Source organism: Taudactylus pleione, unplaced genomic scaffold (genome assembly GCF_031769625.1).
Source record: "Taudactylus pleione unplaced genomic scaffold, aTauple2 ptg000157l, whole genome shotgun sequence".
NCBI lineage: Eukaryota > Metazoa > Chordata > Amphibia > Anura > Myobatrachidae > Taudactylus > Taudactylus pleione.
Window position 1 is genome coordinate 5,784,796 of NW_028284559.1, and position 13,147 is coordinate 5,797,942.

Genomic DNA, 13,147 nt, shown 5'->3' on the forward strand with positions numbered 1-13,147 from the left:
CAATGCCACAGCAGTGGCATACATAAACAAACAAGGAGGCACCAGAAGTCGTGCGGTCATGAAGGAAGTCAGCAGGATTCTGATCTGGGCGGAAAGCCACGCAAGATCGATTTCGGCAATCTTCATTCCGGGCATCGAAAATTGGGAGGCAGATTACCTCAGTTGTCAGGATGTACATCCAGGAGAATGGACTCTACATCCACAGGTGTTTCAACAGCTGGTCCAACGGTGGGGTCTTCCGCAGGTCGACCTCATGGCATCCAGGCAGAACCATCAACTGCCCCTTTACTGCTCTCGAACAAGGGATCCACAAGCGGTGGCTGTGGATGCACTGTCAACACCATGGCGATTCCAATTCATTTATCTATTTCCTCCATTTCCCCTTCTCCCTCGAATCCTTCAACGCATCAAGAGGGAACAGGCCAAGGTCCTGCTGATAGCTCCGGACTGGCCTCGCAGAGCTTGGTACTCCAACATTCAGCTCCTGTTGGTAGACAATCCGTGGCCCTTACCACTCAGAGAGGATCTGCTCCTTCAGGGTCCTTTACTCTATCCAAACTTAAAGCAGCTACGTTTGACGGCGTGGTTGTTGAAAGGGCCATCTTCTACTGCTCAATGGGACTTGGACTTCGTCCTGTCTTTCTTGCAGTCTTCGCTGTTCGAGCCTTTGGAGTCGGTGAAATTGAAGTATCTTTCATGGAAGGTGATACTTCTGCTGGCTCTAGCTTCCGCCAGGAGGGTGTCGGAGCTGGGAGCTTTATCATGTCGTCCACCATATTTGATATTTCATGAGGATAGAGCTGAGCTACGCACCAGAATGGATTTTCTGCCTAAGGTGGTTTCGGCCTTCCACATCAATCAACCTATTGTGGTTCCGGTTCTTCCACAGGATTCTCCTTCTTGTAGATCCTTGGATGTGGTTAGAGCTCTTCGCATATATGTAGACAGGACGGCAGCCGTTCGCAAGACAGATACTCTCTTTGTTTTGTATGATGCTGCTCGTCCGGGTTGGCCAGCTTCCAAACAGACACTGGCTCGATGGATTCATCTGACCATACGACAGGCGTATATGGCCTCGTCTAGGGAACCTCCATCTTCCATTACCGCACATTCCACTCGCTCAGTGGGTGCCTCGTGGGCGGCTGCTCTAGGCATTTCTATGGAATCTCTATGCCGGGCAGCTACTTGATCGGGCCGGCATACTTTTGTTCGGTTTTACAGATTTGACACCTTTGCGACTTCTGCAGCACAATATGGTCCGTCTGTTTTGCAGGGTTCTCAGCGCTTTCCCACCCGTGATGGGAGCTCTGGGACGTCCCCACTGTCTTGAAGTCCTCCAGTGTCCCCTAGTGGATGAAGGAGAAAACAGGATTTTGGTACTTACCGATAAATCCCTTTCTCCGATTCCACAGGGGACACTGGACGCCCACCCTGCACTGTTCTTCCTGCCACACCTGCTATGCCTGTTGGCGACATGTTTGTTTAGGGTGATGTTATGAATATTAGAGACATGTTTGTCGTCTCTTGTTTCATTCTATGTTACTTTCTTTTCACCTTTCAGTTGTTATGTGTACTTTCGCCAACTCCTCTTCTGTCAATCTTTTTTCTCTGCTCCCCTCGGGCACGGTTCTAATACTGGCCTATAGGGGAGTATAGAGGGGAGGAGCTAGTCACACTTCATTTAAATTTAAAGTGCCAGCTCCACTCAGCACCGTCTATACCCTACTGTCTTGAAGTCCTCCAGTGTCCCCTGTGGAATCGGAGAAAGGGATTTATCGGTAAGTACCAAAATCCTGTTATATCTCCTATGTGAAGATGGCAAACTATTGGACAATACTTATTAAATATGTTGACAAACCGGCATAACACACACATCCATGTATATTTTATTCTGATTTCCTCTAGACAAAGTGAAGAGGATATCAGGATAGAGGCCAACTGCGTAATCCATGCATAATTACTGCTCCTTTTTGTTTTTTGGATAACACAGTGAGTTCATGGTGGAGGAACACAAGTTGCAGAAAGAGAAGATCCAGGAGGACTATAATGACAAGTATTGGGATCAGCGATACACCATAGTACAACAGCAGATCCCTTCTTTTCTGCAGAAGGTGGCAGACAAAATCCTTAGTACAGGTAACAGGAGAAAATAAATATAGAACTGATTGTGAAAGCATGTTTCATGTATTTTCCACTAAAACTTATGGCAAGATGTCGTGTCTGTATGTTTTGTTAATCAGGAAAATACCTGAATGTGGTCAGAGAGTGCGGCCATGATGTTGCTTGTCCAGATGCTAAAGAGATTATCTACACCCTTAAGGAACGTGCCTATGTGGAGCAGATTGAGAAAGCTTACAGTTATGCCAGTAAGGTGCTTTTGGACTTCTTAATGGAGGAAAAGGAGTTGGTGGCTCATCTCAGGTATGTGAACATGCAGAGAATTAATACCAATACCTTTTTTTTTTTTTAGTTTGGGCATGTTCGATCTTCCCGACTCCTGTGTTTATTGTAAAAAATTGGTGTGGTATGGTATGTCGGCAGTCATCATGTAGACATTGGTGAAATGTTGACATTTTAGAATGGCTACATATGGTCCCTGGTGGCCCAGTGGTGGCTGGTCAGGGTCAGGGTTAGGCACCACCGGGTTGGAGGGTTAGGGTTAGGCACCACCAAGGGAGGGTTAGGGGGGAGAGGGGTAGGGTTATATACTTGCGTGCCCCTGTTGGGAGTTCTGACGATCGGGCTTCCGGCGTCGGTATTTCACCCAGCACTATTCAGCCACCGGGACTTCACTCATTCCATATATACAGTACATGCTGGGGCAGATGCAGGAAAGAGGTAGCTAGAAGTGAGAGAGTGGAAATGCTGGATGAAGAAAGTAGAGGAGCACGGACAAGGAGAGAGATTTGGTTAAGAAATCTCATATTGGCCCTTTTCCATATTAGTAAATAGACCACTTAGACCAGGGGTAGGCAACGTGCTACACTCCAGCTGCTAGGGAACGACACATCTCAGCATGTCCTACCATAGTTTTGCTGTTAGGGCATGTTTAAATTATGGCAGGGCATGCTGACGTGTAATTCCACAGCAGCTGGAGTGTCGCACATTGCCTACCCCTGACTTAGACAGCGGTGTAGAGGCAAGAGAGGTATATAGTGGGAGTAACATAATGGAAGAATATTGGGGAAAGAGTTGTCACAAATGTTGGGTAATGACGTTAATGAGTGAGGCAGGAAAGTGGTTAGGATACCTCTATGATGATCATGCTTGCTTACATTTCTACAAACAGTACCTACATTAATCTGCCCAACATTTAGTTGCTTTCTAATCTGCTAATGACTTTTCCTGTTAGGTCCATAAAACATTACTTCCTCATGGACCAAGGTGATTTCTTTGTGCACTTCATGGACTTAACAGAGGAGGAACTGAAAAAAACGGTGGAAGACATTATACCAACCCGGCTGGAGGCTTTGTTGGAATTGGCTTTGAGAATGAGTACTGCTAACACTGACCCTTTTAAGGATGATCTAAAGGTACCGATGACAAATTCTTTATTGCATGGGTTGGTTTTCATTAGACGCAGGGTAGACAGATATTGAACTAAATATTTGAATATGAGCTGAAACATTGGCCACTTTCATTTAGCACCATAATAATTACTGTTCATTCTAGCACCCTGCACCTGTCACAACCCGTGCAGTTCCTCTTTCCTGTCTGGGGTGTAGCTCTCTGCTCAATCTTTAATTGACTTGGTGGAGTCTATTGCTAAAATCTGTTTATTTAGTAAGCGTATGCTATTTTATCACAAAACATCTGCAAACCTTTGGCATACTCTCATTCACTTTTCACAATGATTAACAACTTAAAATGAAGGTATCATTATTGTTTATGCTCATACTGCACTGTGCAGAGACTATGTAGTAATTCATATCAGTCGTATGTTTTTGGACTGCGGAAAGATACTTGCACAAACCGTATGAGAACATACAAACTGCACACAGATAGGGCTCTGGTTTGAATCAAACTCTTGACTACAGCACAGCGAGGCAGCAATATAAACCACTTTGTTACCCAATAATGTGTCTGTTTCTATTTAAAAATCTTTATGGACAATTAAACAATTCAGTTTTTGTTTCTTTTGTGGTTTATTTGTTTTGGGTTGTATACATCTTTAGAAATGTACCTTGCTATATTTTGTGAAAGATGACATTGATTTGTGATTTACTCTATTTTCAGATTGAGCTTATGACACATGATCTAATCACGCAGCTACTCCGTGTTCTTGCCATTGAAACCCGACAGGAGAAAGCCTTGATTAATGCTGATCCAACGGAGTTGGCACTGAGTGGACTGGAGGCCTTCTCCTTTGATTATATTGTCAAGTGGCCTCTTTCCCTAATAATTAACAGGTAGAGTGCGATAGACCTACACCCCACACGGTAACACCAGAAATAAAAAACAATATTTATTCAGCCTGCATAACTCTTTTCCACTTAAAAGTAAAATGAACACCTAGGGACCAATTAAATTCAGCGCAATTTATCGCCAAGCATCGCTGCGATGTTCAGCTGTGAATACATTTGCCCATTACGGTATGCTCACCTCTATATGGTACGATGTCGCTGGTCACAATGTGTCATCGCACTCAGTTTAATTGCCCCCCAAATGTCTGCGCATATTGTGGCAGATTCATTTAGCTGTGAGGTTCTGATACATGCGTTTCCAGGTATTACGGTAAGTAAAACTTTGCTTATTTTTGCTCACACCTCTATGGGGTGCAAATCCTGCTATCATAGAGAGTGACATATAGTGTTAGTATTCTCAGTAGACCATGGGCAGGACAGGACAGGACACAGAGAGTGCGGCAGGGAGTCTCGTTCCTAAAAAGGGGGAGTGGCTGACCAGGGAGGGGCATGACTGTATGACACGCCTCCAGTTTGTCGCACTTGGGGGCGTGCCCAGCACTTATGGAGGTGCTGGGCTTCCCCCAAGCTCTCCCCCCCCCACTGTGAATAGATGCCACGTGGCTGTGTATGGCATCTATTCACCCGGTCACCGCACTTTTTCCCACCCGTGGGACACTGACTCGCTGGTGGGGGAAGGCACAAGGCAGGCTGGTTTAGCAGGGCGCTGCTAAAAGGGCAGGGTGCATTTGCCCCTTTAAAATCGGGCAGGGCATGCCCCCCCTGCTAAAACAGCCTAGCGGGAACACTAGTGACATCGCACAAGATTCCGACTAAGCCTTGTTGAATCTGCCCCATTTTTTATTAACAATAATTTTAATGTAGTAACGTAAGGTCTAAGTGGAGGACTACTTGCTTTTAGAGTAGTAATTGCCTCTATTTTTAATTTTCCAATCGTTTTCCAGAAATGCATAAATTAATCTTGTACACCTTTTGCAGCAAGGAGTAATTTTAGTCCTTTTTCTTTCATTGCAGAAAGGCTCTGACACGCTACCAAATGCTTTTCCGTCACATGTTCTACTGCAAACATGTAGAGCGACTCCTGTGCAATGTCTGGATCAGCAACAAGGCTGCCAAACAGTTCTCACTGCATTCCGCCAAATGGTAACCCTGCTTCTGAAATCTTCAAAAATAAAACAATTTTAAATCTTTTTAAGAAGTTGCACATCCGTACTAAAGATCCTTGCATTTTTGCTGGGAGGGACATTTAAAGTTGAGTGTTAAAGGTAGCAGAACAGCAGGTATGTGCCCTAGAATGGTGAGGGGCTCACCCACGTGGTCCGTGGTTCTGTATACTGTGCTATGTCGTCCGTAGTTTCCTTGATTTGCATTTAGTTTAGAATGTAACTTGTGAAAATACTCAAATTAGTGTTCCCCTATATCAGTTGTTCCAAGCACCGGACTCCTGCAATGCTGATAGCTGGAGCGAGTGGTGTTTACAGTATGCATAAAATCTCATTTGAAATTAATTTTCTCTTGCTACCATTTCTGTGTGTAATTTTTCTGTGTATTTGTGTTTTACTTCTTATTTGGGGTGTAATTTGTGAAGTAGACCTACAATAAGAACTATTTTATTTGTGCGAGTTCAGTAAAAGACCATCCTGATCTACGAGGCAATACAATTTGTTCATTTCCACTACCCTTATAAAATTGGACAGGTCACACCATCTGCGCATCACTAAATAATCTGGTGGCTCAGGGACAACAATCACAAAGGTCGTCCCTTTTCCATTTGAGATTAGACAATCATGATGGCGGATGCCCTTCTCCAGGGCTCGGGAGCTTTTGCTCTGCAGTACTGTCTGCCGGACCACTGGTCTCGAGCTATCCATCAATTTTCTGTAACCGTTCTAAATGCTGTAGTTAAGCCACAGTCTTTCCTACGGGCAGAACATACAAAGATACAATTGAAGAATACTAGGACTGTGGCATACAGCAGCCACCAGTGAGGTACCAGATGCAGTATAACAAGGATGGAGAACCAAGAAGCAGTTATGCCATATTCCCCTCTGGAAAATAATACCTTAATCCAGAAGTATTTATACAGATCAGGAAGCGGGATCATGAAACCTGCTCAAGTACAAGCTACCTGAAAGCATTTCTAGTAGGTGCCATGTCAGTTCCCTGGTAATTTCAACTGGCCTGCCTGTTCCATCTGGTAGTAATGCTTCCAAGGTCTTTACAAAAGGTAAAAAGAGAGTGCGTTCATGTGATCACACCCAACACACACACCTCCTCGGTCTCTCTCATCTCTGCACTTCCAATTACTTCCCCGTCTGTGTCACCTCTGTGTCTCAATTACCCCTCCGTATGTCTGTCTCCCCCCCATGTTTGTTTTTCCCTTCCCCCTGCCCCCATCTTTCATCCCTACCTAACCTCTTTTCTCTTTCGTCTGTCCCCTGTCTTCCATCTCCTCTATTTCCCCCCCTTTATCTCTCTCATTTGCCTCCCACCCGCCTCCCTCATCTAGGGTTGCCACCTCATCCCTTTTAATAAGAGACACATGAATTGCACAGGTTCTGGTGCTGGCTGACTTCAAGGCTGCATTTCATCTGGTTTTAATCAGCCACAGTCATATGTGTCCCTTATTAAGGCATAATCTAGCAAGCCTATAACTCTGTCCCTCTGTTTCCCTCCCTGTCTGTCTGTCATTTGTGTCCCCCCTCTCTCTTTCATTTTGTCATCCCGACCCTCTTTCATCTGTTACATGTTCCCCATCTCGTATATCTCTCATGTCTGGGCCCCCCACCCCAGTCTGTTGTCTCAGTAACTAACCACCAACACAGATGGGCCTATGAACCACGAGTGGGAGTGGAATTGCGAGTAGAGAGAAGTGAGACTGTGTCTAGGTGGCAGCCAGTGAGGGCTGTGAAGGGAGGGAGAGGGCGGTGCCTCCCTGCAACACTCTAATGCTCAACTGCTCGACCCACCGATACAGCATATATATATATATATATATATATATTGTGTGTCTCTTAGATCATTTGCTTATTCTCGCTGATCATTAGTGGTCTCTAAAAGCCTGTACATGTGGCAGTTTGATATTAATTAATTGTCAGAATTATTACATTTTACACTTGTCTGCACATGTGGTTACTTTTAGTTTGTTATTCTGCGTCTTGATTTTTCTTTGTAGTTTTATACTGTATTGTTACGCTTTACCTTTATTATTCCCTCTTACTCTGCATCACCAGGTTTGCAGGAGCATTTACCCTCCGACAGAGGATGTTGAACTTCGTCCAAAACATTCAGTATTATATGATGTTTGAGGTGATGGAGCCAACATGGCATGTTCTGGAGAAAAACCTCAAATCGGTGAGCAGCACAGCTAGAAATAGCGGGTCTGTCTGATTTTTAGGGTAATTTACACGATTGCTTTTACTTTAAAGAATGCTAAATCTAAAATACAAACTGCCTTACAGTTACAGCAGCCTCTGCAATGGGTTCCATGCAACATATGAGTTTTGGTTACCGTCTCTCGGGCTGTATATGGGTAGCTTGTGAACTTCATGAGAGAAAGAGGTTGAGAAAGAAAAAATTGTTTATTATCTTTTTATTTTGAAGGCACACATAGTTCTGCAGCTCCGTAAAGGGAGAGTAACAAAATCTGACATGTCAATGGTACAGTGTATGTAGGTTGACATATCTTTGTAACAACAAATAAATTGACAAACTAGGTAGGACACAGACAAGAGGTGAGAGTTGGGTTATTCAGTGTGTCTTGCTCGTTGAGGCAGTGTAGCACTCAGTGAGAGTGTACCCATCATAGGGCGAACTCACAGAGTCACAGTCGCTGAAAGGGACCTGCAGACAAGATGCACTGGAAGCAAGGATAGGGCTTGGCATGGACATGACACTGCAGGCCCTTGCCAATGAGAACTTACATGCTGAAAGGGTTTGAATAGTTAGAGGTCTAACTGTGGTCAAGCATAGGACAGGGGTGGAAAGAAGCGTAGAGAAGTAGGAGGAGTGGTGGTAGACTCTGTTGAAAATGTGTATTTTTGGAGAATGGTTGAAGCTTGACGAGGATATCAAGTAATCAGAAACTGAATTGGCCTAGCATGGAAAGTTATGGTCCAGGATATTGAAAGTCAGTCTAGTGCTACGTTGGTATTTCATGAATTCAGCACAATTGGTGAATTGAATCACAATGAACAAGCCATTCCTAATTTATTAGACCTGATTGCTAAAGGAAGTATGTGCCACACATACCATTTTGAAGTATGCCTTTCCACATTCCAACAGGCTTCTAACATAGATGATGTCCTGAGCCACCACACTAGCTTCCTTGACAATTGTTTGAAGGACTGCATGCTGACCAACCCTGAACTTCTCAAGATCTTCTCAAAACTTATGTCAGTATGTGTCATGTTCACCAACTGCATGCAGGTGAGTATCAGACATTGACTTTTTAGTGCAGTACACAACCAGGTAATGCCTCACTACTATCTTACTTTGGACAAAATTGTATGTTTGTTTTTTTAATGCAAGTCCTAAAGACTTCTGAATCGTACACAAAAGCGCATGCAACTGTGTTTATTGGCGGTTGCCCATCCATATACAAATGCTGTTGAAAACTCACCCATGTGTACATCCGTGCGGCTGAATGTGCAAGGACTGAGATGCCCACTTTTAGCACCTGTGCACACTGCACACAGTTTGGTAGGTTCTTAGACGCCACGATGGCTCGCACCAGCCCTATGGCAGGTGTAGTTTCTCTGTCCGACCATGGCTTCCTATGCCTTCGTCTGGGAACAGCCCATTGACTTATCCGTAACACACCCACAGAATGGACCATTTTTGCGTTAATTTCTAGCCACCTACTAGTCACCACCCAATAAATTCCACAACATCTCTGACACAGTCTGTCCTGATCGCAACAGCGCCTTTGTGTACTTTGTCTGTGTAACGCGTGCGCATTAGGAGTTTTCAGAAATTTCCGTGCATGCACAGTTGCAAATAATCGCTCAACTACGTGAACGCCCACATTGCCGTCGGCTCTGAATCAGTCCCTTAGGAGTATATTTACTAAAGTGAGAGTTTTTACAAGTGGAGATGTTGTGCATAGCAACCAATCAGATTCTAGCTATTATCTTCTAGGAGGTGCTAGTTAAATGTTAAGTACAATCTTATTGGTTGCTATGGGCAACATCTCCATAACTCACTTTAGTAAATATACCCTTTAGTGTCTACAGTTCTAGTACTTGTCTGAGTAATGTTATGGTGCTTTTTCCTACAATTTATGTTTTACTGATCTCCAGCCTTTCAGAGAATTTTCTGGTTCATTTGTGTGATATTTCACTTATGTAGCTTTTGACGTGTCCTTCTCAAAATGAAGACTAATTTCCTGCTTTAGCACTAAATTGAAGCTGTGCACAGTGATAATTGTGTAGTCTAGTGGTTCTCCAGTCCTCAAGTACCACCAACAAGTCATGTTATGTGGATTTCCTTAATCATGCGCAGGGGAGATAATCTATTCTACTAGGTCAGTAATTACCCCATCTGCTTCCACAGACAGAAATCCTCAAAACATGACCTGTAGGGTATACTTGAGGGTTGAGGTTGACAACCACTGGTGTAGTCTAAGGCAGAGGAGTTAGATTATTATTTTTTTCTCATGTCTTAATGTACGATGAGCTCTACTGATTATTCTATCATCTGATATATTACAAAAGAAAAGGTTTAATTATAATTAGCAGAAGTGTTCTTCTCTTGTACTTTCATCCATAAATACACAATTGTGGAAGTCCATTCACATTTGTACTTGCAATGGGAATAGGACAGTGGTCTAATTCTGGGCATACACTATACAATTATCTGTCAGACATCTGGCTGGTTGGAATGAGAGTCTGGTAGTGTATGGGAACAAATGATAATTGACCATTACTCACACTAGAAAATAGACAAAAATGGTTGTTCACACAAATTGTTCAATTTGGTTACATTTGTTTCATTTAGTCAATAATTTTTGTCTGTTTTCTAGTGTTTGCGACAACAATGGGGCCATATGGTCCCAGAGGAAATGGGCATCATAAATTTTTTTTTTATAGAACCAATGAACCCAGAAGGTCAGACATTCCAACTCCCACTTTTTTATTTCCTTTCGTTTTTCCTTCCTTTTTCCTCTCATCTCCTCTCTGTTATATAATAATTGCCACTAGGCCACCTCCCCATATCATTACATTGTGAGGGAGTTGTCACTCTTGAATATTTTTAGGAAAACATTGCTTATGGAGCAGACACAGGCAATTGCATTCATCTAAATTTTAAATTGTTGATAAGACTGCTTACACATTTTTTCTTACAGCATCCACTGGGGGGCACTGGGGTCAGTGGATTGTGGTTTAGGGTGTAGATCAAGGAGCCTGGCACATTAATACTCCTTTTAGATCAAAATGCTGGATCGCACCCAGGATTTTGAACGCGGGTCCAACCCAGATGCGACACGGTTTAGAAACCATTCAGACAGCTTTCTTATTCCCGGGTTGACCACGGCTGTGCAGTGCCGGTGCTTGGAGATCTTCCTATGCTGTACGTGGGTCCCGAGTTGGATTTACACTGCACCTAGACCCGGGTAGATCCCAGGCTGGATGTAAGCTAGGTACCTGGGTTTACCCCCTTTCGTTCATTTTGTGAAGGTAAAGGCTCAGGCTTCCAGAGGATTACCTCTCTGCTACCGTGGAGAGCTTCAGTGGTGTGCTACATAGATCTGGTTGATCGAGGTTGATTTTGCCTTTTAAATTATAACCGCTATAAAAATTTGGGCTAAATTGCCGGAATTACACCCGTGCCTGCATCTCTCAAGCTATTACATAAGGCCTTTAGTGTTCCTTTCAAAAGGAAGGCAAAACTTATTAGAATATTTTATATTCTGGTTGTGCTATGTAAAAGCCAGTATGATTGTCACTACAAAGGAATAAATATTATATATCAGTGATAGCTGACATTTGTAAGCTTTGGTTTAGCGGTTACAAAGCAGATTACAGTCGTCTATGCTGAAGTTTCTTGGTATTTCATTTTAGTTAATTATATTCATCAGACACAGCGAGTGACCTTCCCTCTCTGCCTCCTTTTTGTCAGAGGTTCACACAGAGCATGCAGGTGCAGACAGAGATGGAGCGATTGACCCTAGAACATGGGACAATGATGGGACCCCCCACACAGAGTGAGAAGACGGAGGAGGCTGTGAAAAAGAAACTCACCTCTAAGGTAAATAGTGTGAAGCATGTAACAGCTGCTGCCTGAGAGCGGAAATTACAGGTCATTCTTTTTCAGTTCCTGGCAGAGCACGTTGATGCTTTTCAGTCTTCAACTGGCTTCGAGTCCACCATCAACAATTTTGATAGTAACTTTTCTAACCACCTGATGGACCTTCTTGATAAACTAAGCATGTACAGTACCAATGACTGCGAACACAGCATGATTAACATTATATACAGGTCAGTAGTTTGCTCAGTTTCATATACCGCAGTGTCCACAATGACCTTAACCAATGTAGTAATATGGGGGACACCTCACTCATTCACTTGTTACATAGACTTCTGGGAACTTTAAATTGGACATTTTCTTAATATCTGAGATGTGAGTTTCCTTGTTTGAAAAAGAGCTTTATTTAAATGTTATTCTTAAATATTTAAGATAATAGTAAGCAAAGGTCTCTTTCTGTGTACGGTGAGAACAAGAGAGCGCAGTCGCAGAAAGACCAGGACTGGCGTGTGATTGGTTCCCATTTCGCCTTTAAAAAAAAAAAAAAAAAACTGTCACAGCTTTAAATCCTGCAGCCAAATCGCCTTCTGTGCCAAATTAACATCTGCTTGATTTCAGTAACTTTCCAACTATCAAGTCTACTGTCAACTAACCAATTCATCATATAGTTAAGTGCAATGTTTTTTCGCAGTATTGACTGTTATACAAATTTTATTCCACAGGTTGGATTTTAATGGTTTCTATACAGAACGATTGAAGAGGTTATCTGCGGAAAGAAGCCAAAAGATGCCCTCACAGACAGGTCATACTCGGCAGCCCGTTCCCATACAGTGACACAATTCTTTCCAATCACGTCACAGAGATTATTTCCCAGCCCGCCTGACGCTTCCTTCCTGACTACACCCAGAACTTCCATCTTTAGTGTGTTACAATGAATCACAAAAGCTCAGTGGGTACAAATGTACTAAACAGTGAAACATGGTTAATGACTGTACAAGTGCTTTAATAATGAACTGCAGCCTGTTTTGCACACACCACCCCATTTTTTTTTATAACAAGTATAAGGGTTTGGATGAGAGTACACTTCTCTCTATCAGAGAGAGGATTCATTTACAGTGTGGAAAAAGCTTTTACAATAATATACGCAGAATTTTGCAATTAAAAGTATTTCTGTGTGTGTAAATGTGTCTGGACCTTTTCTTCTCTTTGATGTTCACACTAGAAAATAAAGGTGTAGACCTCATCGGATGTAGTCTGTTTTTGTGTTACCATGTATTTTATTGTCTCCTGTGAAATAGATGATAAAAGAAGAAATCAAACATCAAAAGTTTTTGTTTTAAATCTTGGTCCTGTTGACATCTTCTCTGGGTTTCTAATCCAGACTTTGTCCAAGTCAGAGATTCCCAAACTCTGTCCTCAAGGCACCTAACAGTTCAGATTTTAAGGAAATGGTTGAGCACAGGTGGTTAAATCAAAAT

The 13,147-nt window shown here is 42.9% G+C and overlaps 1 protein-coding gene across 1 annotated transcript in view; it reads left to right on the plus strand.

Annotated features, from left to right (window-relative positions):
* TUBGCP2 (tubulin gamma complex component 2) overlaps window positions 1-12,912 on the plus strand; it is a 68,064-nt gene extending 55,152 nt beyond the window's left edge. The window contains exons 9-18 of the mRNA XM_088474976.1: window positions 1,991-2,136; window positions 2,241-2,421; window positions 3,353-3,533; window positions 4,237-4,409; window positions 5,439-5,567; window positions 7,658-7,778; window positions 8,709-8,852; window positions 11,544-11,672; window positions 11,739-11,902; window positions 12,392-12,912. Of these exons, the coding sequence (XP_088331102.1) occupies window positions 1,991-2,136; window positions 2,241-2,421; window positions 3,353-3,533; window positions 4,237-4,409; window positions 5,439-5,567; window positions 7,658-7,778; window positions 8,709-8,852; window positions 11,544-11,672; window positions 11,739-11,902; window positions 12,392-12,503 (1,480 nt within the window). The 3' untranslated portion in view covers window positions 12,504-12,912. The remainder of the gene's footprint in view (window positions 1-1,990; window positions 2,137-2,240; window positions 2,422-3,352; window positions 3,534-4,236; window positions 4,410-5,438; window positions 5,568-7,657; window positions 7,779-8,708; window positions 8,853-11,543; window positions 11,673-11,738; window positions 11,903-12,391) is intronic.
* Window positions 12,913-13,147: the final 235 nt, after the last annotated feature.